This window comes from Artemia sp. Qi Xiang Cuo, chromosome 19, assembly GCF_049724085.1.
Source record: "Artemia sp. Qi Xiang Cuo chromosome 19, ASM4972408v1, whole genome shotgun sequence".
NCBI classification, from domain to species: Eukaryota; Metazoa; Arthropoda; class Branchiopoda; order Anostraca; family Artemiidae; genus Artemia; species Artemia sp. Qi Xiang Cuo.
The window spans coordinates 60,930,217-60,955,809 of NC_142812.1; the positions used below are offsets into that span (position 1 = coordinate 60,930,217).

Genomic DNA, 25,593 nt, shown 5'->3' on the forward strand with positions numbered 1-25,593 from the left:
TCAAAGAATTTCACCTCGAGTAGAAGACACTAGTTGATTTGGAAACTGGTGAATAAATAAAGGATTTCTTAGAAAACCTATTTAAGCAGTAGGTTAGTCTATATAATGATATATAGTATTATACTTTATAATAATGGTCAAAAACTGTCGGACGTCAGGCATGAAAAAAGGAAAAAAAACGTTGTGTACACTCTTCTGTGAGGATTGAGGGAACATTGTCCCCCGATACAAATTCGAAGTCGCCTTATCCATCCCCGGTCCCGTCAAACACTGCTTTGAAAGTTTGAAATCGGTCCCCAAGCCATGAGACAAAGCAGAATCGACTTACCAAAATTGTAACTTTATAAATTCGCATCTGCGAATATTCTGAACGAGTTGTCGAATTCTTTATCCGATTGTGAACGTAAAATATTCTAAAATAAATGTTATGGTCCATAAATGTATTTTTCGTCCTGAGAAGAATATATGGTACTTGTTAATAATTCAGAACACACTCAAGCTCTTGATTTGAATGCAAGATCTGAGAAAACAGGTTTGATAGCCACAAAGGCAAGTAATGGGTGACAGAAAGCACTAGACTTATATAATTTGGGCTATATATTTGTCACATTAGGGGGGGGGGGCAAAGTATAGCAGATCTGCATGCAAAATGCATAAGCTACATTTATTCTGCATATTATGAAGTAAGAATTGTTTTCTAACTTCTTACGGTCCAAATACCCCCCCCCCCCCAACCCCCTAATGAGCAAATGTATAGCCACATTATATAAGTCTAGTGATTTCTGTCTCTTGTCTTTGTGGCTATGAAACCGGTTTTATCGGATCTTTCTGAATTATTAACAGCTACCAAGTATATTATAAAAAAAAACTAATGTTGGGATTGAAACCCTAATCCCGATAAGGAGATTTGAATGCTTTACCATCAGAACTTGTCATTCTTGATATTTTGTTTTACATTAAATATATTCTTATTAATAACTCAAATTATCTTTTGAAATATTTTTACTGAAAGAATTACATTATGCTAGATAGTTGCTAATAGTTGTAGGTCCTTGAAAGTTGATGACACTTTTATCTGGATGAAATGTGCTTAACTAAAAGAAGCAACGTTTTAATTTCCTGTATTTTACTTTTAGGTATGGTCACTAAGACATTAGAAGAAGAATAATGCTTGCTGTTCCTTGCGCCGATTCTTTTTTTTATTGTAAGTCTTCTAAAAATAAAATATATCAAGTGTCATACAAGTCCGCAATTTCAATTTTCTTTAGGGAGAATTTTTCTGAAGAGTTTCCACCTTGAAGCGCATCTAATTGCATTGCCTCTAACCATTCTTGGAAAATTTCCAGATCTGGCTCTGCACTGTTATATTTAATCCCTGGAAAATCGTTCACTGTAATTTTCTTATATTTCTTCTCAAAGTTGGACTGAGGTTCATATGTTTTCTTAACAGGTTGAAACCTTGTGTTCTCTAGAACATCGGGGTACTGATATTTGATTTTTTCGAAATTATCGGATGAATCGTCATCTTTAAATTGTATGCCACGAGCGCGGTCTGGCAAGTAAATGTCTGCACTACCGCGGCGGGTCACTAATCGATATCGGTCGACACCTCGTTTACGATACTCCTCGGTAATTAAAGAGTCTATACTTGTCTTTGAGAGGACGGATGCTTCACTAAACTCCGACGCGTTGCTTATGCGTCTTTTTAAAACACCGAGTTTTAAGGGTATACTTCTGTGATCACTCTCAGTCAATGATGACCGCATTTCTCTCAGGGTTGATTCAAAAGCTGTCTGCTTCTCCTCTGACTTAGTTTTGACATCGTCACTGTCTTTGTTTTCGGATGAATTCTGAGATGGACTTAATATAGAGGTGGTCACTTTTTCACTTTCATCAATAAAAATGAATTGTTTAGCCGCAGGTTGGGGCGCTTCAGCCTCCTCTTTCTGCTCATCATTTAATTTTTTACTTTCTCTCACTGAACAGATTCCACAGGATATTAAAGAAAGTAGTAATAAAATAGCTATGCAAATTAATATAAGACCACTCGTACCTCTAAAGGCAGAATAATTCAAAATGCTATCACGTGAGTCTATTGTAATCGTAACATTTGCTGAGGCTTTCCCCCCTCGATTAACTGCATAGCACGAATAAGTCCCAAGATCTTGAAATGTCACTTTTTTTATGAATAGTTCACTTGTTTTTTCATTAGTGCCAGCCTCAAAAATGGATATATGACTCATGTTAGTAATTTCTCTCTTATTCTTTCCACCTTTTTTCATCTTCTTTACTTCTTTTTTGTAAATAATTGGTGGTTCTGTTTCTCCTTCAACTGAGAACACCCTCCTCCGGGGGTTGATTAATATCTCCACCCCATTATGCATCCACATAATAGAAGCTGGTGGATTAGCCTCCGCTTGGCATTCTAACTTAATATCTTCACCTATAAACACTTCTGTCGAAGGAGATATTAATGACACAACAGGCTCGCATGCTAGCTCTTCTATGGGTGTTCTTTGCCAATAGCGTCCTTTAAGCCTAGATGGTGTAAAGCACTGGCTAGGGACTGGTGTAAAGATTTTATTTATTTCCACAAAAGTTTTTATAGCTCGTATTGCGCATGTGCACTGCCAAGGGTTGTGGTGCAGCTCCATTCTGCGTATGCTTCGTAGACTAGATAGTGCACTGGCGTGAATACCTTCTAATAAATTCCCATCTAATTTTAGCCATTCAAGTAATTCAAGTCCATAAAGTCCTCTCGGGCCAATGTATTTGATCTGTGCATCACTTAATTCCAATCTAATTAGTTGTGATACAGCCGCGAAAGCGTTATTTTCTACTATTAACATCGGATTTCCTGACAAAATTAATTCACGTAACTGCGGGGTTGTATCAAATACATTTGAGGGTATTGAGGCTAATAAATTGTGACTTAAATTTATTTCGTACAACCGGGGTAGTCCACTAAAAGCATGTGTGTCAATACTTCTAATACTACATCTTCTTAAAGTAATTGTCTCAACATTTGATAGGTTTCGGAGGCGAAATGTGTATGGCTCCAAATTTGCTAAAGGGTTGCCGCTTAAATCTAATGTCATTGTTAAGCTAGGTAATTCATCGGGGAATGAAATAAATCCAGCGTTAATGCACTGAACGTTGGCTCCACCCTTTAAGCCCTTTGTACATGAGCAACCCCAGTTGCAACTAACACCACTTCTTAGAAATATAAAAAACTTCGTTATTAATAAAATGTACTTCATTGTATCACTCCGCATAAGAAACTAAATTTCTGAAATGTATTTAAGAAGCCTTATATTTGTCTGCCAAAATCCAATTAAGTGTGTAAGGGTAAAATAATTGCAAGTTTATCCCAGAAAAAAGATAAGAGCTTTTTTCTTCTAATTTAATTATATAAAAATTACTCGTTTGTAGACTTTAATGTGCGAAAAAATCATTGAATTTGAATTATTGAGTGTTATTGTTACGTGGATAAAATAAACTGTAAGTTCATAAATGAAAATTAGTAAAAAAAAAGTCTAATCTAATTTTATTCAATTCACCAACAACATTTTAATTTAGCTTACGGTTGTAGGAATTGAATTATTCAGCGTTGTAAAATTAGGTCTAATTATTCTTAAATCCGCGGTTTTCTAGCAGAGGCGCCAATTTATAGAAATATTGGGGAACAAGAAGAGGACAAAATATGTTTTTAAAATATACGGGAGAGGAGATTCTTTTCTTTCCAATGAAAATACCAAAAAGAGTATTTTTTTGAAAATGTCAAAAAATGTTATTTTTTTAAATCTGAGGGGCTAATGCCCACTCTAAATTGTAGTCACTATTTTCTGATGTTTCTCCTTTAGTTGTTCAAAATTACGAATTTTCTAGCGCACGTTTATCCCATGAAAATAAGTAAGCAAAACTAATCCAAAATTTGAGAACATTTTTCGTCTGTAAAAACTCAAATTTTAACTATCTGTTAATTTCCACAGAGAACTACACCTTCGTAGGAAAGCTACAACTTCTTAAGTCATTTAGTGCCATATGTTTTTAGCCCTTTTTTGTTACTTTTTCATCCACGTTTCTTTTTATTTAAGTTTTGACACCCGCTAGAGGTTAAATAAAACTCCTTAACTGCATATAAAGGTCGTTTTTATTGAAAATTGAAGTCCCGATTACTTATCTGTAGGACATATAGTAGTTTGTGTTTTCACGAAATCAACTAAAAAAAGAAAACAATCAAACTTCACTTTCACTGTCCTTGGTAAGTCAAGGGTTTAGCGGCAATTAATAAAGAAGTTAATACGGCCGCATGTTTTGCCATAAGAAAAGTTGGTGTGAATATTGGAATTGTATGATGAAGGAACTAAAGTATCTGTCATTAACTATTTAAGAAAATATCTTCGTGTAGTCACGAGACTTTTCACGCTTAACAGAGACTGTTGACTGCCGAAATGAGATAATTTCGTCTTATTAAATATTTTCTTCATTCCCTAATGATAATAAGTTGCCGTGTGTTGTATTCAAATTAGTTAAGCCCCGTTCTGATTGACATCATTCACACTGTCAGCAGTAGGGCCAGCTTTGATTGGACAGCCATCATAGCCTTCGAAATATGAAAGCTGTCCAATCATAGCTGACTGTCCAAAAATGATCCATCTCCGAAAAATGCTGCTGGCTGGATGAATGATGTCAATCAAGACGATGCTTTAATAGAGTATATATCATTCGTACCGTAACCGCTAATATCGTAGGTACCTCGGCTAAAGGTTGTTTTTGATATTTACACTCTTCTGAGATAATTAAAAGAAAAGAAAACATTGGCGAATCTGTTCTCAAAGGGAAAATCATTACGGAAATGAGGAAGATCAAAGTGTGATAGAGTATACATTCTCTTGTCGATGTTGCCTTTGATAATAGATTAGCAAACAGCATTTAGCAATAAGCAATTTTGTAATTATTACAGTCCACTTTCAAGCATGTCACTTTTAAATAACTTACCTTGAGCCGCTGAAATTTAACCGAATTCACGCTGCAAGGGCCGCTGTCAAAATTTCTCTAGTTTGGCCCACATAAGAGGCTTTAAATAGATTGTGGCATAGGAGGAGTGTGCATAACAGATTTGGCCTCAGGCGACTCGGTGCTGCATTGACTTGTTGGTAATAGTAGGAGTAGCAAAGTGAAGCTAAGCTAGTGTGTCTTTCTGAGCCACATATATAAGCATAAAAAAACAAAAACTGCGAAAGGCTTACCAGATTACTTAGGCTCCATGGCAGAAATTGTTTTTCAAATAACTTGAAATAACAACTAAACAGAAGATATTTTTGTACGGCAAAATATTATATTAATAATGTGTTTCACGTATAATTTTATACGTACTGTATATTATTTAAATAATGTAGAGAGAGGTGTGCAACAACAAGCTAGAACATGATCACCTAGTGTGGAAGGAGTAAAGGTTAAGTGTCCATTACCAGCGCGCTGCCCATCACCCGAGCACAAATTCGTTTTCAGTGTTTCTTGGCGAACTTTTAAAACTTTTCGCGTTTCTTTTTGTGGGTGGCTTTAGATGGTTTACTGATGATATTTACTTTGGGAGAATTAGAAATCAGGTGGTAAGATTCTTCACATGAGATTGTACGTTTTCCGAATATCTTGTGTGTACTTTAGAATGATATTTAGTTCTTCAATATATGAAGATTGCAAGTCGAACTGCGTTAATTTTAAGTTAAGGTCGTGATAGTACCAGCCTGTCCTAGCATGTGTAATATTTCAGGCTTTCAAGCAGATCACAGGGCAGTGATGTTTTTATTTTTCGGGACAGGAGAGATAGATAAAGATGCACAATTTCGTCAATACGTTTCTCGAAGCTTTTTTCATCTCCATCTTTTGCCGTCTGTTTTCTGCTGGATGTAAATACAAGGTTTTGCAGTTCTAGAATGTCCGTGCTAGTTTTGAGCTGTGGAAAACCAGCGAAATCGCTTTTTACTCCCTGTAGTAACTAGGTTGTATTGTTGAAAGAAGGTTGTGCAGCAGAGGTGCCCGTATGGCTACTACTGCTAAAAACTTACTGCAGCACCAAGTCACCTGAAGCCAAGACAGCTGCACACATTCCTTTTATTAAGAGTCTCATTATTTCCCACCTCTCGTGTAGTTCTAAGTTCCTGTAAATCCTTCCTTCTTTTCACCCTATGATCCTTTTCTTCCCCCATTTGATTACGGCCAGCATTTTGTTTGGCCTCAGATAGATGGGCAAATGAAGGGCTGTTCTTATTTCAAATCATATTCGTATGTAGATTCTAGATTTTGGTAGGGAACGGCTAAGCTGCTGTATTATCTTGGTGTTTTTAATACTTGTACTAGTCGATAATGGCACTATTAGCTTACTATCAAAAATAAAAATGGAATATATTTACTGTAAACATTGAATGTTTCCTGTATTTTGATATGTCAGAATTTAAGCTGTCAATGTCGCATACATTTTCTCTAATAGTTTCTATTAAAACAGGCCATAAAAAAAAATGTAAAAGAAAATTTTATTGTTGAGACTTATCACGAAGCTTTTAAATACATCACCGAGCATACAGACATTATGAATTAATAAGATCTGTTCTAAAATAGCTAAAACTTAGAACAACTGTTCTAAAATAGCTAAAACTAAGAAAAAGATACCTCTAAAAGGAAGTGGAAGTACTTGGGACAGGGGGTCTAGAGCAGGAATTTTCTACCATGATCATTGACAACGTTCTGCAAAAGTGCGTGAGGATTTGAGTCAATACTTTGATTGCGATTCACGTAATTATTATTCTTTCTATAGTGCACGAGCACTGCAGGTAGAGGGAGGTGCAGGTAGAGGGATGCTTCACAAACAAATTAAAATTACGCTAAAGTAAGCATTTTTGGGGAGAAAAAGGGTAATCTTGATATTTTAAGGAGGGATGAAGAAAAAGCCTACCTGATAGACCCTGCGTATGTTCCTGCATATGGTCTATTAGGTTAGCTATTTTTAATATTTGTTTCGATAAAGTACTTCCTGGATGTGCTATTGTGAACCACACCCCATCCATTAGTGGGGGGGGGGGAAGAAAAGAGTATCTTCTAGTTTTGTATGTAAGAAATACAGGAATAGCTAATGGCATTAATTAGGTCCTGAACTGCTTAAATATCTTTGACGGTTTTATACTTTTTTTTTTCCCGAAGGGGATAAATACTGAACAATATGTGTTTTTTAGACCAGAGTATTGATCGGAAAACGTTTCGAGTGGGAGTGGATGTTGAGATACACCCTTGAATCTATTGTTTCATGAGTCGTTTGACGCCGGATTTTATGGCTTTCATTTTGCAAACATTACCCCCAGGTTTAAACAGCTGTACTTTCAAGGAGAAAAGAGCGTCTGTGTTTTTCATCCGATTTAAGTGGCCTTTGGTTGCAAGTTCATGTATTATCACGATTTAGGGACTGCTTTCGAACATTTAAACATCAGAAAACACAACCGCAAAAAGCAACAAAAGTGTTGATGCCCGATCTAGGCATGTATACTGATGGTGGGGCTATCAGTAGGTGCTTACGGGCTCGATGTTCTAGCTGTTTTCAAGCTTTGTCAGGTAACTTCCGCATAACTCGAATACTTTTACGTTTTCTCGTTGTTGCGACCTCCCGCCCCTCCCCCAACCGTTACAAAATTCACCATTCATGTCTGACACAATTTTATGTCCTGTCATTTGCCTCTCGAAAGATTTGATATGAATAGCGCGTGAAAGTGCATTTACTGTGCCAAATCCGTTTTACGTAAAAAAAAAGAAAAAGAAAAGGTTACTTTAACCCGGGTAATGACAGATTCTTCCCTTTCTTTAAAAAGGAAATTACATCCCGTTGTGTCATGTCTGCTTTGCAAAGTCGTAATATCATTTGATTTTTCTGTCCATTAAAGTGCATTCAGTAATAACATAAATTGGATTCCTTCTGCCTGAAGAGAAAGGATTAAATTCTTATGTTGTCCTGCACTATGCAGCATTGCGTAGGGTTTGTCAATTAAAATAAATCTCCCTCCGCGAAACACAACTTCGTCAAATTGTTTTCTGTACCTGACATAGTCTGTATCAATACTATTCCTGAACTAAAGTTAAAATAGAAATTCTTTGGCTTATGCTTATAGAGTGTATCGCAGAGGAATTTCTGATGCACAGTCGGTAAACTTATCCAAACCAATAGTAGGATTGACTATAGATCTGATCGTCATTATGAGGGGACCACTTTGGATCCTTTCCAACAACATGAGGAGTAGGAGGGGGTTTTCAGAAATCGTACCCATCAGGATAAGGCCTGTACTCTACTTATGCATGAGTGGTTTGACACACGAAGGGCTTTGTTTCAAGAGCCATCGTAACCTGTGTTCTTTTTCGTCAATAGATTTATTCAAGGTGTAGATTTGGACGAGGAAAAATAGTGCCTATATCGTGGCCTTCATCAATAATTATAAATTATTATGTACTTGTTACCAATAGGTTTTTCGCTGATGCCATTTTGTTGGGTATCTCATCAACAGTCATCTATGATTATCGTCAGGTTTTTGGGGTTATTTAGTGGTTGGTCACTGGCACCATATTTTGCAGCAATAAAAATTAAATGGCAGCATTGCTTTATTTTTCTTGAATTCTAGTAGGCAATACGACACAGCATCATGGTTGCACCGGTAGCTCCAACCTAGTAAATGATTAACCACGGCCCTTAGTAACCAAAATATTTATTTCAGATCAAACCAGGTTTCTAGATGCCAGTAATTTGTATATTAGTTTATAGGACAAAATCTTCCGTTTTCCAGCTAATGGTGAGAAGATGAAGCTTATTCATAATTTTTCACGGTCACGAGCACACTATTTGAGCCCAAAACATTCGTTTCAAAGGTCTATTTGGGGCTAATATTACCGAAAACCTAGAACAGGCACATACACAGGGGAACGGTGGGACTTAAATTCTGACATTCCGAAATCTTATTTTTCTCCCAAGCTTATTATTTAAGTTATCGGAGTTCTTTTAATACCCCCTTCCCCCCGGGAATATTTGTTATATTTGTTTGGGTAGAATATTTTATAGTGAGTAGAATATTTTTATCTCTTCCTCGCCATGGAGCATACACTTTTCGTTTATTTTTACATACTTTTTTGTAAAATTCTAGTTTAGCAACTATTCAATATCTTGGAAAGGGAATCGGTTAGGAAAATGAAACTTTCAGCGATGGGTTTTTAGACTAAAGTATGTCCTGGGGAGGTATTTTGAAGTATTTACCTCAACTCCTTCTCCCTCTAGAGGACAGTGACCTACGATGACCTCTAACATCTTTGTGTTATGAAAATCAAACCTAGCAAAACAGATCTTCTGCTTAAATGAAGGTCAAGAAAACTTTTCAGCTTCACAACTTTGCTCAATCCCAATTTACATACATTCCCAGGGTGTGTTTTCGGCCCTGAAGTCATTTCTGAAAGTTTTATTTTGCTAACATTACCCCCTTTCCAAGATAGCAAAAGTAGCTAAAGTAGAATTTTAACATACTTCTTTGTTTTTTACAACTTTCAGACGACAGGCTGACTTGTTAGTATATACAGTTGTCAGACGACATGCTCACTTGCTAGTATATATATAATTGACCTGAACTGTCGAATTCAAAACATGTTTAAAAATTAAATTTCCTTACCCTTATTCGCTGATTGACAGCAGAAAAAACTATATGGCTTGCATATTCTCTAAAATATCTAAGATTTGCGTTCCCTGTGAAAGATGTCATCCTTAGATTTAAATCCTTTCTCTTCAGGCAGAAGGAATCCAAAGTATGTTATTACTGAATGCACTTTAATGGACAGAAAAATCAAATGATATACCGACTTTGCAAAGCAGACATAACACAACGGGATGTAATTTCCTTTTTAAAGAAAGGGAAGAATCTGTCATTACCCGGGTTAAAGTAGCCGTTTTCTTTTTTCGTAAAACGGATTTGGCACAGTAAATGCACTTTCACGAGCTATTCATATCAAATCTTTTGAGAGGCAAATGACAGGACATAAAATTGTGTCAAACATGAACGGTGAATTTTGGACCGGTTGGGGGAGGGGCGGGGGGTCGCAACAACGGGACAACGTAAAAGTATTCGAGTTATGCGGAAGTTACCTGACAAAGCTTGAAAACAGCTAGAACATCGAGCCCGTAAGCACCTACTGATAGCCCCACCATCTGTATACATGCCTAGATCGGGCATCAACACTTTTGTTGTTGTTTTGCGGTTGTGTTTTCTGATGTTTAAATGTTCGAAAGCAGTCCCTAAATCGTGATAATACATGAACTTGCAACCAAAGGCCACTTAAATCGGATGAAAAACACAGACGCTCTTTTCTCCTTGAAAGTATAGCTGTTTAAACCTGGGGGTAAGGTTTGCAAAATGAAAGCCATAAAATCCGGCGTCAAACGACTCATGAAACAATAGATTCAAGGGTGTATCTCAACATCCACTCCCACTCGAAACGTTTTCCGATCAATACTCTGGTCTAAAAAACACATATTGTTCAGTATTTATCCCCTTCGGGAAAAAAAATAAAAAGTATAAAACCGCCAAAGATATTTAAGCAGTTCAGGACCTAATTAATGCCATTAGCTATTCCTGTATTTCTTACATAAAAAACTAGAAGATACTCTTTTCGTACCCCCCCCCCCCACTAATAGATGGGATGTGGTTCAGAATAACACATCCAGGAAATACTTTATCGAACAAATATTAAAAATAGATAGCCTAATGTACAGGATAGCCATATGCAGGAACATACGCAGGGTCTATCAGGTACGCTTTTTCTTCATCCCTCCTTAAAATATCAAGATTACCCTTTTTCTCCCCAAAAATGCTTACTTTAGCGTAATTTTAATTTGTTTGTGAAGCATCTTTGTCAGATATTTTTTTTACTACCATCTCCCTCTACTGACAAACCTGCAGTGCTCGTGCACTATAGAAAGAATAATAATTACGTGAATCGCAATCAAAGTATTGACTCAAATCCTCACGCACTTTTGCAGAACGTTGTCAATGATCATGGTAGAAAATTCTTGCTCTAGACCCCCTGCCCCAAGTACTTCCACTTCCTTTTAGAGGTATCTTTTTCTTAGTTTTAGCTATTTTAGAACAGTTGTTGATCTTTTTAATTCATAATGTCTGTATGCTCGGTGATGTATTTAAAAGCTTCGTGATAAGTCTCAACAATAAAATTTTCTTTTACATTTTTTTTTATGGCCTGTTTTAATAGAAACTATTAGAGAAAATGTATGCGACATTGACAGCTTAAATTCTGATATATCAAAATACAGGAAACATTCCATGTTTACAGTAAATGTATTCCAATTTGATAGTAAGCTAATAGTGCCATTATCGACTAGTACAAGTATTAAAAACACCAAGATAATACAGCAGCTTAGCCGTTCCCTACCAAAATCTAGAATCTACATACGAATATGATTTGAAATAAGAACAGCCCTTCATTTGCCCATCTATCTGAGGCCAAACAAAATGCAGGCCGTAACCAAATGGGGGAAGAAAAGGATCATAGGGTGAAAAGAAGGAAGGATTTACAGGAACTTAGAACTACACGAGAGGGGATAAATAATGAGACTCTCAATAAAAGGAATGTGTGCAGCTGTCTTGGCTTCAGGTGACTTGGTGCTGCAGTAAGTTTTTAGCAGTAGTAGCCATACCCCTCTGCTATACAACCTTCTTTCAACAATACAACCTAGTTGCTACAGGGAGTAAAAAGCGATTTCGCTGGTTTTCCATAGCTCAAAACTAGCACGGACATTCTAGAACTGCAAAACCTTGTATCTACGTCCAGCAGAAAACAGACGGCAAAAGATGGAGATGAAAAAAGCTTCGAGAAACGTATTGACGAAATTGTGCATCTTTATCTATCTCTCCTGTCCCGAAAAATAAAAACATCACTGCCCTGTGATCTGCTTGAAAGCCTGAAATATTACACATGCTAGGACAGGCTGGTACTATCACGACCTTAACTTAAAATAAACGCAGTTCGACTTGCAATCTTCATATATTGAAGAACTAAATATCATTCTAAAGTACACACAAGATATTCGAGAAACGTACAATCTCATGTGAAGAATCTTACCACCTGATTTCTAATTCTCTCAAAGTAAATATCATCAGTAAACCATCTAAAGCCACCCACAAAAAGAAACGCGAAAAGTTTTAAAATTTCGCCAAGAAACACTGAAAACGAATTTGTGCTCGGGTGATGGGCAGCGCGCTGGTAATGGACACTTAACCTTTACTCCTTCCACACTAGGTGATCATGTTCTAGCTTGTTGTTGCACACCTCTCTCTACATTATTTAAATAATATACAGTACGTATAAAATTATACGTGAAACACATTATTAATATAATATTTTGCCGTACAAAAATATCTTCTGTTTAGTTGTTATTTCAAGTTATTTGAAAAACAATTTCTGCCATGGAGCCTAAGTAATCTGGTAAGCCTTTCGCAGTTTTTGTTTTTTTATGCTTATATATGTGGCTCAGAAAGACACACTAGCTTAGCTTCACTTTGCTACTCCTACTATTACCAACAAGTCAATGCAGCACCGAGCCGCCTGAGGCCAAATCTGCTATGCACACTCCTCCTACGCCACAATCTATTTAAAGCCTCTTATGTGGGTCAAACTAGAGAAATTTTGACAGCGGCCCTTGCAGCGTGAATTCGGTTAAATTTCAGCGGCTCAAGGTTAGTTATTTAAAAGTGACATGCTTGAAAGTGGACTGTAATAATTACAAAATTGGTTATTGCTAAATGCTGTTTGCTAATCTATTATCAAAGGGAACATCGACAAGGGAATGTATACTCTATCACACTTTGATCTTCCTCATTTCCCTAATGATTTTCCCTTTGAGAACAGATTCGCCAATGTTTTCTTTTCTTTTAATTGTCTCAGAAGAGTGTAAATATCAAAAACAACCTTTAGCCGAGGTACCTACGATATTAGCGGTTACGGTACGAATGATATATACTCTATTAAAGCATCGTCTTGATTGACATCATTCATCCAGCCAGCAGCATTTTTCGGAGATGGATCATTTTTGGACAGTCAGCTATGATTGGACAGCTTTCATATTTCGAAGGCTATGATGGCTGTCCAATCAAAGCTGGCCCTACTGCTGACAGTGTGAATGATGTCAATCAGAACGGGGCTTAACTAATTTGAATACAACACACGGCAACTTATTATCATTAGGGAATGAAGAAAATATTTAATAAGACGAAATTATCTCATTTCGGCAGTCAACAGTCTCTGTTAAGCGTGAAAAGTCTCGTGACTACACGAAGATATTTTCTTAAATAGTTAATGACAGATACTTTAGTTCCTTCATCATACAATTCCAATATTCACACCAACTTTTCTTATGGCAAAACATGCGGCCGTATTAACTTCTTTATTAATTGCCGCTAAACCCTTGACTTACCAAGGACAGTGAAAGTGAAGTTTGATTGTTTTCTTTTTTTAGTTGATTTCGTGAAAACACAAACTACTATATGTCCTACAGATAAGTAATCGGGACTTCAATTTTCAATAAAAACGACCTTTATATGCAGTTAAGGAGTTTTATTTAACCTCTAGCGGGTGTCAAAACTTAAATAAAAAGAAACGTGGATGAAAAAGTAACAAAAAAGGGCTAAAAACATATGGCACTAAATGACTTAAGAAGTTGTAGCTTTCCTACGAAGGTGTAGTTCTCCTTGGAAATTAACAGATAGTTAAAATTTGAGTTTTTACAGACGAAAAATGTTCTCAAATTTCAGATTAGTTTTGCTTACTTATTTTCATGGGATAAACGTGCGCTAGAAACTTCGTAATTTTGAACAACTAAAGGAGAAACATCAGAAAATAGTGACTACAATTTAGAGTGGGCATTAGCCCCTCAGATTTAAAAAAATAACATTTTTTGACATTTTCAAAAAAATACTCTTTTTGGTATTTTCATTGGAAAGAAAAGAAAAGAAAAACAGATGTTCATTGACAGAAGCTACAAAACCCAAATTGTGTTTTTCAATTTTTTCCTTTAAAATATATGCATTGAAAAAAACTTTACAAAAAAAAACTTTAAGAAAGTTTGCATACAATACAAATTGTTGATGCTTTCTTAAAGTTTTTTTGTCCTCTAACATCTATTGAATCCCTACAGCCGTATACCCTTTAGTGACAAACGTTTTGTATAAAGCCTAAAACATGTGATAAAGAAAATCTTTTCAACTTGAGATGACAAACTTAGTTGATATTGAAGATATGAAAAAACAGTTATATATTAATGATTAATTAAGTAGTAATTAGTCTTAGCTGAAATAGCGTAAACTAAATCAAAGTAAAAAAGCTGTATGTGTTGGATTGTAACATACTTCGATTGGAATATATTCCTGTGATCTAAATCTATTCCCAAAACGAGATAGAGATTCTTAGTTACGTGTAAATTTAAAATTTTCGCGGAGGGGGAAGCTAGAAAAACAAAAACTAAAGTTTTCCGCATGCTGAACAATGGTCCGCTTAGCGCTGGTACATCTCTTGATTCTCTACCTTCGCCGTAGGAGGCTGGGGCCGGTCATATTCACATTAACCATATTTATAGATCTATCTGGCCTTCTCCAGCTTTTATAAGGGTACGAGCAATGATTTTTCACTGCAATATTCATTATTTAGTGAAATTGTCTTATTTTCACATTTTATCTAAAAAATATCGGGCTTTATAGATGCTGCTTTTTCGTACACACAAAACTACAGTTAACAGATCATATTTGGCAGACAAAGAATAGGGGCGTCCTTTCAGAATTCTTGCAAAAAAAAAAAAAAAATGGAATTTCTATCGACATTAATTGAGACATAACATGATTAATCTTTATACAGATTCTACATAGATTAATCTCTATATGGACAGCCAGATTAATTAAGACATAAAATGATTAATCTCTATATAGATAAAATGATTACATGATAAGACGGTACAATAAAACTACACCGGTATTCATAAAATAAGACTAGCTGTAAACAGTTATTTAAAAGATTAAAATTAAGCCGAGGCAGGTTCTTCGTTATCGTCGGCAGCAACGCCTTGGTTTTGTTGCTCCAATTTTTGTTGTGCAATAAATGCTTGAAGAAATTCGGCAACTGGTTGGTGCCCAAATTCGGTAGCATCCTCTAAAGGTGTACGATTCCACCTGGAAACAGGACAAATGGTAAGGGCTCCTTCAAAAAGGTAAGAGTTCGTTTTAGTCAATAACGGTTGATTAACACAGAGAGAGAGAGAGAGAGAGAGAGAGAGAGAGAGAGAGAGAGAGAGAGAGAGAGAGAGAGAGAGAGAGAGAGAGAGAGAGAGAGAGAGAGAGAGAGAGAGAGAGAGAGAGAGAGAGAGAGAGAGAGAGAGAGAGAGAGAGAGAGAGAGAGAGAGAGAGAGAGAGAGAGAGAGAGAGACAGAGAGAGAAAGAGAGAGAGAGAGAGAGAGAGAGAGAGAGAGAGAGAGAGAGAGAGAGAGAGAGAGAGAGAGAGAGAGAGAGAGAGAGAGACAAAGAAAGAGAGAAAGAGAGAGAGACAAGAGAGAGAGAGAGAGAGAGAGAGAGAGAGAGAGAGAGAGAGAGAGAGAGAGAGAGAGAGAGAGAGAGAGAGAGAGACGAAAACTGTTAAAATGGTCGGGATTTTTTTCATACACATTCTTACATACATTATGTGATGGTGCAGGCTGAAATGGTTCCTTTTATGAAACTTAGTGAGAAGAAAATTGTCAATGGAAAATGTCGCACTCCAAGACACAATCTTCACAATCTTAAAAAAAAATTAAATGATTCTTCAGCTGTGCTAAGCATTATTAAGAAGTGTTGAGCAGTAACAACAGTTTAATTTTGTCCTGCTTCTTGTTTTTCCTATGCTCCCAATTTCCGTGTATTGCGAATATGCTCCCAATTCAGTATATGCTCCCAATTTCAGTGTATTGTGAAAAGTGATAAGGGTGTTAGACCAACACACTTCATCAATCAATGCCATGACCAGTAACAAAACAATTGATAACCTTAAAAAGCTAAATGTTTAAATCTAACAACGTCAGCAGTACAGCATACGGCGATAAAGCCATATAAATGACTATACACACTTTGCCACTATTTCTATTTTTTGTAGCTAATGTATCATCTGATGTACTGAAAATGAACAGAAATCATTCCATATATGAGGTGGGTTGAGGGAGGGGGTAGCATTTCTCTTCTCTTCTCTTCTCTTCTCTTCTCTCTCTCTCTCTCTCTCTCTCTCTCTCTCTCTCTCTCTCTCTCTCTCTCTCTCTCTCTCTCTTTTTACACTAAAGTTCATCAAAAATAGTCCTCATTCAAATTCAACGGTCCTTCTGTTTCAGGAATTGATCTTAAAAAATAGGGGCAAAAAGTCAAGCTTTAAGGTAAAGAGTGAAGAATGAAGAAGGCACAACACATCTCACATACGGAATAATTTCTGTTCGTCTTAAGTTTTGATGGTGCTCTTTACTTTTTTTTCATTTAATTTACGACCATTTTCAAAATCATGTTAGGAAATCCCCCCTACCATGCTTTCCTCCTCACAAAAACTTCTCCCCGTCCCCCCCCTCCCCGAAGAAGATTATCCCCCCAAAAATCAAATGTATTTCCCAATAACAAATACTACATCTAAACAATGGGCAGATTGCATAACTTACAGCCCTTACTCCAGGGAATGCGGGGGTCAGGTCATCCCCAGTGGCATAATTATTGGATCTTACAACTATGTTGAATCAAATGGCTATCTCAAAATTTATATTGGATACTTTTCGAGAATAAGGACTGTGGGAGGGGGAATATTTACCCTCCAATCTTTTTGGTCACTTAAAAAGGGAACTAGAATTTCTAATTTCTGTTCAAATTAGCCCTCTTCCGATCTTTTAGGACGATGGGCTTGATATGATACGAGCTTGAACCCCACAGTAGGGTTCTCTGATATGCTGAATCTGATGGCGTAATTTTATTAAGATCGCTTGACTTTTTGGAGCGTTTCCCCCCTTTTTCAACAACCAGGCGGATTTTCTCAGCGTTGTAGCTTTGGTGAGTAATATTAAACTTAATGAATTTTGTATATTTAAAATCAGCATAAAAAGCCAAATCTTTTGACGTATTATCGTCAAAATCTAAAAAAAGTGTAACAAGAAAAAATTAGGAAATATACAAGGAAAATCTTGGAAATAAACAAGGAAATACTAGGAAATAAATAAGGAAATACTAGGAAATAAACAAGGAAAAACTAGGAAATAGACAAGGAAAAACAAGTTGTATAATTACCTATCTTTAGGTTCAGGAGATAGATTACAATGACGAAGCAAGAATTGGACACATTCCAAATGTCCCTCCGCAGCAGATACATGAAGAGCAGTTCTGCTATCATAATCAGATAATGACATATCTAAACCAGATAGAAGATACCTAGAAAATAGTGTTAATTTGTAAAATGATTCATCGCTATCCGGGTTGCAGCGGTAGCTAGCAACCTAGTAAGAGACGATCACGTTCCTTAGTAAAACTACTATAACCCATAACTCCTAAAAATAGAGTCGGATAGAGTCCTAAGAACCACGATATTCTGCATATACGCCATCTTTTTCCCCTTTCTCCTTAGATAGCTTGGCACTGGAACATAGTAGAGGGCTGTTTAATCTTAATGAAAAACTCTAATTAGATTCAAACACTCCCAGTTCTCCTAAACAAAAAGAACTCAAGAAAAAAAAACTCAACTCTTTTTAGTTAATTTGCATTTCAATATCTGTTGCTTTAGGTACACAATAGACGTTTCAACAAATTGTAATTTGTAGCTGAAATCAACCATAATATTAAAGAAGAAGCCAAAAATATTATCATTATATTATCTGACAATGTTTACTGGCAATGTTTGTCAAAAGTTTTGTGTCAGATCGGGGCAAGAGAATCGTAAACGGAAGAAATTTTTTTGCTGGGCAGAAAATTAGATTAAAAGCATGTAAAAACATAATTCGGCACAGCCTCTTTGTAGAAAATGACAACAGAATCTTCATTCTTTTTCACTGATTTGCAGCCCAACATCAGTGGCTTCAAGTATACAATTGACCTTTCAAGAAAAAATAAAATAAAAACTTGGAAAAAAATTCAGCAGAGCCTATTGGTCTGTCTATCTCTAAAAACATTTGTTGGAAACTAACAATGGAATCTAAAGACTACAGCAATTTTATGGTATGTGGAATTTTTATTAATGACTTTGGAGGGTTTTTACCTTTACCTTTTTATTTGTCCTAAAAAAGTAGAAAAAAAAGAAAGAAAAAAAGCTAAGCTCCTTTTCACTGATTTACATTCCAAATCTGTTGCTTAAAGTATGTAATAGACCTTACAACAAACAGTACCTTATAGCCGAAATCAACGATAAGCTTAAAGAAGAACCTTATACAATTTTTTCAACTTAAATTTAAAGGATCATAAGTGATAGAAAAGAGAAAGTTTAGTTTTAAGACAAGTTCTACAAAAGAGGGATCTTGCGAAAAAAGTGAACCTAGTAGAACTTCGGTTAGTTTCAAACAGAATATTAAAATATTGAATTTTCATTTCAAACTATTTTATGGAATGAAGTTAATGAAATATTGATTTTAGTGCTATCGAAAACAGTTTACAAATACCGAGTATTTTTATTTAATATTTCCAAGCTTCACTTGAAAACTTAAGAATCAAATTCTATTGAGGTTGTTATATATCATTTTATCGTTATATATATCAAATACAAATAGCGTATACCTACAGTGAATCGACTACACGGTTCAAGAGATAGTAGGAGTAAGGATGAAGATTAGAGTTGATTGCATAAAAAATGAGATGATCAATAAAACATAACACAAACAAAAAATATCAAAATATATATATATATATATATATATATATATATATATATATATATATATATATATATATATATATATATATATATATATATATATATATATATATATATATATAGGCAAATTATATAGGAAATTTAAGAAATGAAAAAAAAATGTCGAGACTACGGGAGGGGGAGGATAACCATGTTATACTTAGCATACTACTACTACTAACAACTCAGCGCAGCACCAAGCCGCCAGAGGCCAACACAGCTACGCAAGCTCTTCTTCCATCCCAATCTTTTCACTTTACACCCTCCCAGGAAGTTCCCATTTCCTTTAAGTCTTTCTTTATGACATCCTCCCACCCCAACCGCGGACAACTTGCTTTCCGTTTAGCCCTAGTCGGTTGGCCGAAAAGGACAATCTTCGACCATCTGTCATCTTTTATCCGCAAAACGTGGCCTAGCCATCTCAACCTTTCTCTCATTATAGCGCTAGAAAGCGGAATTGAACAACACTTTTGGTACAGCATACTGTTTAAAATACTGTGAGTCAGCCGAATACCCAGAACAATTCAGTAGGCATCCCAACTGTATCCAAACTATACTTAGTCTCCCCCCTCCATATACTTAGTTATCCCAATTATACTTAGCATCCCAACTGTATTTTTAATATTAGGGATATATATGGGCTTTTCGCAACAATTTTTTTTTAATTTTGCTTGATTTTTTAAATTCTACTTAAATTTTGCTTTAATATTTTTCAAGATACTTATTAATTTTTTTTTCAAAATTCAGATATAGGTTAAAATTTCAACACATTCGTCCTTTAAGTATATTCGTCGGTCAAAACAGAACATTGAAAGAGGAGAGCATGGAGGAGGAGCAAGGCCGTACCCAGGATTTTTTTTGGAGGGGATTTTACTCAAAGATTTTGCCGTAAAACAAAGGTTTTACTCAAAGACGGCCTTGAGGAGGAGTGTTCGTTATGGTGCCTTTCTCAGGCGGCTTAACACATAGGGATGAGTGGTCAATCACTCTGGCCAAAATTCATTTGCCAATAAGTTGTAATATATATATATATATATATATATATATATATATATATATATATATATATATATATATATATATATATATATATATATATATATATATATATATATATATATATATATATATATATATATATATATATATATATATATATATATATATATATATATATATATCATATATATATATATATATATATATATATATATATATATATATATATATATATATATATATGTATAACAAATGCAACCGAATGTTGCTAGACAACAGGCATATTCATATGAATCTTAATATACTAGGCATATTAAGGGCTGATCTACCAACCCTCGAATGCGTTACTTTACTTGTCTTGGGTTGTCGTCAACAGATAAGATACATATTTTTTTTTAATGGTTACACTACGATCATTCTGCAGGAAAATATTTCCTCTGTTATATCTTTAACATGCTATATAATTATGCATTATTAGCTACTAAAATGTATTTTTTACATACAAAAAATTGTCGACAAATTTTTGTTGGTTAACATTCACAGAAACATATCCATCCCTAAGATAAGAAGATAAATAATCCAAATGCTTAATTGAATTTCTGGCTTATTTTTGCGGATCCGATGTTTATGTTGGACTGGATGGTAAGGTCAGTGTGTCTCTATTCCTTCAACTGACTTGTCTTAAACGAGACAAACTTGACATTCTTTAACATAATGGATTTCTACGAATATAGGGTAAATTGATATTAGTAGGTAGGGTAGGCAGGGTTAATTGCATATAGTTGCTACTCAGGATGTTGAAACATATAATTTGCGCATCCTATTTTAAATTTTGATTTTCTAACCTTATTGAAATTACACTTCGACGCTTTGCTTTTACCCTGTAAGAGGAGCTAAGTTTACCCAGGAAGGCAAAGTCTTCGCTCCCTCCACTTAAAAAAGTTACCTTCTCATTGCAGTTATATCTCCAGAAGCAGCAGCAAATAATAATGTGGCAATACTTAGTCCTTTAGGCTCGTATTTATGCCTTCGAGGGTCCAATTTGTTGGGAGCATGCTTCAAATTGTCATAACGATGAAAATTGAAGATATTCACCAATTCCTATAAAAAAAAAGTAACAAATTAAATATATATAGTAGATGGCCTTAGATCAATGTAGAAAGAAGGCCTCTCTTCTTATTTTCCTCTCATTTGTACGCCCAACCCTCGAGTACTCTTATCCTGTTTTGCATCTTGCCATCTCTAATGAATTGTCAGACAGAATACCGACAAGACATTAGTAACAGACGAAGCTGTGACTAATGATATGAGAGTCAAACCCTTGAAGTCAACGGTTTTAACTATTAATCTCTTTAAAACTCCCCCTTCTTTCTTCTGCCCAATCACCCCTGAAATTTCTGTCACCACTATGAAAATACTGGGTGTTAACATCTCAAGCGACTTAAAATGGGATAACCATATTAATGATATTTTAAAACGTGCAAATACTGCATTTTCCCTTCTCAAACTCCTTAAACAATTTAAATGTCCTCAATCGCATTGTTTGAGGATTTTCCTCTCATTAGTACGCCCAACTCTCGAGCACGCCTATCTTGTTTGGTATCCTGGCATCTCTAATGAATTGTCGAACAGAATAGAGGCAGTCCAAAAAAGGTCTTCAATGAGGGTAAATTGCCTTGTATTTCCCTTCTTCGGAGAGCCAATCTAGTCACCCTTAAGGAAAGGGGAGCAAAAATTTCCTTACGTTTCACTAACAATGCCCTTCATAACTCTCGGACAACTAGGCTTTCCCTAGTCACCCCTGCGACCCCGCATCCCACATTATTCTTCAACAAAATCCCCCTCCTTACCCCAATAAAATTTTCAACTGAAATATATAGAAAAACTTTCGCCCCTTACATAACTGACATATTCAATCAGTGAATCTCCTCACATCCCCTCCCCCCCCCCTTACTGTTTTTACCTTATAATTTTAATGTTCACTTTGCAAATTTGAAGCTTTCTAGTTGTTGCTCGCATAACTAATTGTTTCTGTTTTAATTATTTTATTCTCTTTTTAGTTTTACAAGTTTTTTTTTATTTATTGATGCTAAATTGCACTAAAAAGCCGTTTTTCAGTAATAAATCTTGTCTTATCTTGTCCTTATCTTTTACCAGCCTATATTTTCCTACATTTGTCTTTTCATCCACCCGTGTTCTTTAGTTCTCTTTTCGGATTTGGCCCCCTCCCCTCGAGACAGTATGCATAATCTGAAATAAATTCATGAATATGTGCATGAAAGAAACACAAATATCCAACTTTTAAACTCCTGGTAAAGAAGCAACAAGTAAACATTAATAGTATGAGAGAGGGGGCTTCAGGGTCATACTTTTCTCGAAATGCTCGGATATCTATCCGATAGTATATTCCTATAGTACGTCACTGAGCATGCCGTACCTTTTCCGCTTGACAGAAGATTGCATATAGGAGTTAGTAGACTGATGAAAGAAGTGGCCCCAAAACGAGCTTCGAGGACAGATGGGACGAGTATTGTATAACAAAATTAAATTCGAAGTTCAATTTGGCCACGCGAAAACCACTTTTTTGTATCGACCGACTTGAAATCCGGCATGTGTCCTTGAATATGTCCAACAAGGCATTTTATTCGCATTTTTTGCTGTCTCACTAGGCCATAGAGTCAGTAAATAATCGAACTGGAACTTAGTTTAGTTTTTTTTTCTAAATACATTAAAAACAAATCCGAAGTTCAATTCGATCCTGTGAATTTTTTTTTGTCCGATGACTGGACATACGACTTGATAAATTTGTACTTCTTCTTTTCTGCCATCTTACTCGGCCACTAAACATTGTGGGTTATGATACTGTACGTACTTTGTATGCATTTGCTTTTGAAAAAAATTAAAATGAAATTCAATTCGACCAGGCGAAGACCCCTATTCGTATCAGACAACATGAAACCAGCTTACGAAATGAAATAAATATAACTAGACGAATTCGTAGTTGAAAAAAAAATCAACCTACCTAAAATCTACACTGCCACAGGAACAATCTTCGCTTGTCACAACAATTTAGTTTTCAATGATAATTTAGTAGCCACAATTTTAGCTGCTTTGCCAAAGACTTTTCTGAGTTGAAAAAAGTCAAATCATTGGGGAACAAGGCAATTTCACTCTGCACTAAAGTAACGGGGAAGAAAGTGGCAAACCTATAGAACATAATGGCAACCAAGATTACTCATCGTTGCAATTGATGAATATTGTCTATCCCAGCAAATTTTTTTGTGTGAACTAAGTGTATTTGATGCACCCTTTTTTGATATACCCCTTTTGATATTAAGTGTATTTGAAATGAAAATACAACATAAACTTCCTATCTGAATGAAAATAACATATACCTTTTTTTTTCACAAAATTAATTGTGGCCTAGAGACATTATGGTTTATTTCGAAACTTTTAACATCCAGGATTTGAAAATCTTACACTTCATATTCTTTTAGGATTTCATCACGATCATCAATTAAGCCAACATAAGAAAAGGCAAAAGAGAAAATAGCATCAAAGCTAATGTAAAATAATATTTCAGAAGCCTTTGTGAAATTGTGTGCGCCCTCAGTAACACTCCTTATTTATCAATTGTAAAGATGGCAGTAGTGCATGGATGATTTACAAAAAAAGAAAAAAGAGAGAGAGCACCTGGAAATATAACAAAAATATGCTTTGATTAATCTTAATTATTCTCCAACAATTCTATAATAAAAGTTTTCAAAATTTTTTATACTCTTGTATTTAAAAGCTTAAATATTCGGCCACGTAATAAATAGAAGGCCGATTGAAAAAAGAATCAACGCAACTTACTCTACAAAACTCGATTCCACGGACAGAATTACTAAGCGCATCGAGAGGTGGAGACCATAAGCATAATCCCATGACATTTGGAATTACAACTAGCATACCACCACATACACCAGATTTGGCGGGAAGTCCAACCTAAAAATTAATAAATATATAATATATTTATTTAAAAAATCAACCAGAATCATCCTAGGCTCGCCGAATTCCTATTTCAGTAAAAAAAAAAAAAAAAAAAAAAAAAATCCAGTAATAGCAAAATACTAATTTGTAATAGTTTATAATGATAATTTAAAAACGAAGATTCACAGAAAATTGATAAGATGAAACGTTAAATAGACAGGATGAATAATTGATTCATTAAGTACAGGGTAAAATCGTCAATTATATATACACGATAGTCATTAAAAAAAAAAAAAATTAAACTAGAAAATTTACAAAAATACCAAAAAGCTCAATACAAATAAATGAAAACGCGGTAACTTGTGCAGATAATAATAAGAAGGACAACATTGGAAAGTTCTGTTAATTTAAAATGTGAGGTTGGTGAAAAATCACCAAACAAAAAGGAAAAAACATATGACAACAAATAGCTTAGGAGGTATGGCTTTTGTTTGAAGGTGTAGTTGTCTCTGAGAACCAATATGTTGTATTTTAGCTTTTAAGGGCTTTTAAGAAGCCCTTAAGAAACAGCTTTTAAGAAACATTTATTGCGCAAAATTTTCAAAACAAAAATTCATGAACACAAACAGTCAACTAGAGTCTATTAATAGTTACTTCATTAATTCTAGATTAGTTCTTAGATGAATTATCAAGATCAGTGTAGTCGGGTCTTTCACCAGAGATAACTCTGATTGACTATTTGTTTGCATCCCTAATTTTTGGCGATGATCAAATTCAAAATCAGCGATGATTTTGAAAATCTGCTGAAAATTTTTCAACCTTAAATCGACGCCGATTTCCTTTAAAATCGGCGCTGATTTGGAAATCAGTTCCTGAAATCAGCTACGTGTGCCCAGCCCTTTACGGATGAAAAAGAGTTGCCAAATTTAATCAACCTATATTTGGTCGTTTTGACAGTTCTGCGTGGCAACACTGAAAAAAATACGGTACTGTTCCAAATCCTTTACAGTTTTGAAACAATCAAAAGAAAATCTTAAAAAATAGGGGTCTTCAGGTATGAATGGACCCAAGATTGGTCCAGAGAGCAAAAAATGGTTTCATTTTGATGTCCTTGGTACTTCAAATAAACTCTTGGTAAGCAAATAAACTGTTACAATATTTTCTTCTTTATTGGTATTTTCTACAAAAATGACAACAGTATCACGCCAGGAAAAACTTTCAGTTCATTTTCATTCAGATCTTTGTCCATATTTTTTTGTAAGAAACTTAAAGGAACAGTCTGACCGTAAAGTTTCACCATCTTGACGCTTTTTCTTATCACTTTTGGCCACAGGCGTAAGATTATAAAGAACACAATCAATTATGAAGATAATTTCTTAAACCACATTGGCTTGACATAACATAAAGAAAGAATATCGAGCAAAAATGGGGTTTTTAAAAGGCCAAATGAAGATACTGACAAAACACAGCAAAGCGAATATTTCGAAGGGAAAAACGCCTCTCTTCTTCAGCAGGAAACCCAAAAACATAATCAATGATAGTGCCGAAGAAAAAACCAACAAAATAAAAGGCGGAAAGTCAATGTGAATGTGAAAAAGCCAATGAAAAATACGAAAAATTAAAAGATGAATAAAATTCAATAAAAGCCAAAAA

General features: G+C 35.2%; 3 protein-coding genes across 3 annotated transcripts in view; 1 reads left to right on the plus strand and 2 right to left on the minus strand.

Annotated features, from left to right (window-relative positions):
• LOC148941080 (RING-box protein 1A-like) overlaps window positions 1–1,245 on the plus strand; it is a 29,327-nt gene extending 28,082 nt beyond the window's left edge. Inside the window, exon 5 of the mRNA XM_089104743.1 lies at window positions 1,137–1,245. Coding sequence (XP_088960869.1) covers window positions 1,137–1,149 — 13 coding nt within the window. The 3' untranslated portion in view covers window positions 1,150–1,245. The remainder of the gene's footprint in view (window positions 1–1,136) is intronic.
• LOC148941081 (uncharacterized) lies at window positions 1,230–3,260 on the minus strand. The gene has a single exon (XM_089104742.1). It carries the CDS (start codon window positions 3,258–3,260, stop codon window positions 1,230–1,232), a length of 2,031 nt encoding a protein of 676 aa, XP_088960868.1.
• An 11,728-nt stretch (window positions 3,261–14,988) lies between these two features.
• The window catches only part of GLS (glutaminase), a 163,255-nt gene continuing 152,650 nt past the window's right edge, over window positions 14,989–25,593 (minus strand). The window contains exons 12-15 of the mRNA XM_089105393.1: window positions 23,824–23,955; window positions 20,915–21,069; window positions 17,361–17,501; window positions 14,989–15,248 (exon numbers count right to left, since the gene is read on the minus strand). Coding sequence (XP_088961519.1) covers window positions 15,101–15,248; window positions 17,361–17,501; window positions 20,915–21,069; window positions 23,824–23,955 — 576 coding nt within the window. The 3' untranslated portion in view covers window positions 14,989–15,100. The remainder of the gene's footprint in view (window positions 15,249–17,360; window positions 17,502–20,914; window positions 21,070–23,823; window positions 23,956–25,593) is intronic.

Excerpts from the sequence above, each read along its gene's own strand:
- LOC148941081 (XM_089104742.1), bottom strand. The coding sequence starts at position 3,260 with ATGAAGTACATTTTATTAATAACGAAGTTTTTTATATTTCTAAGAAGT.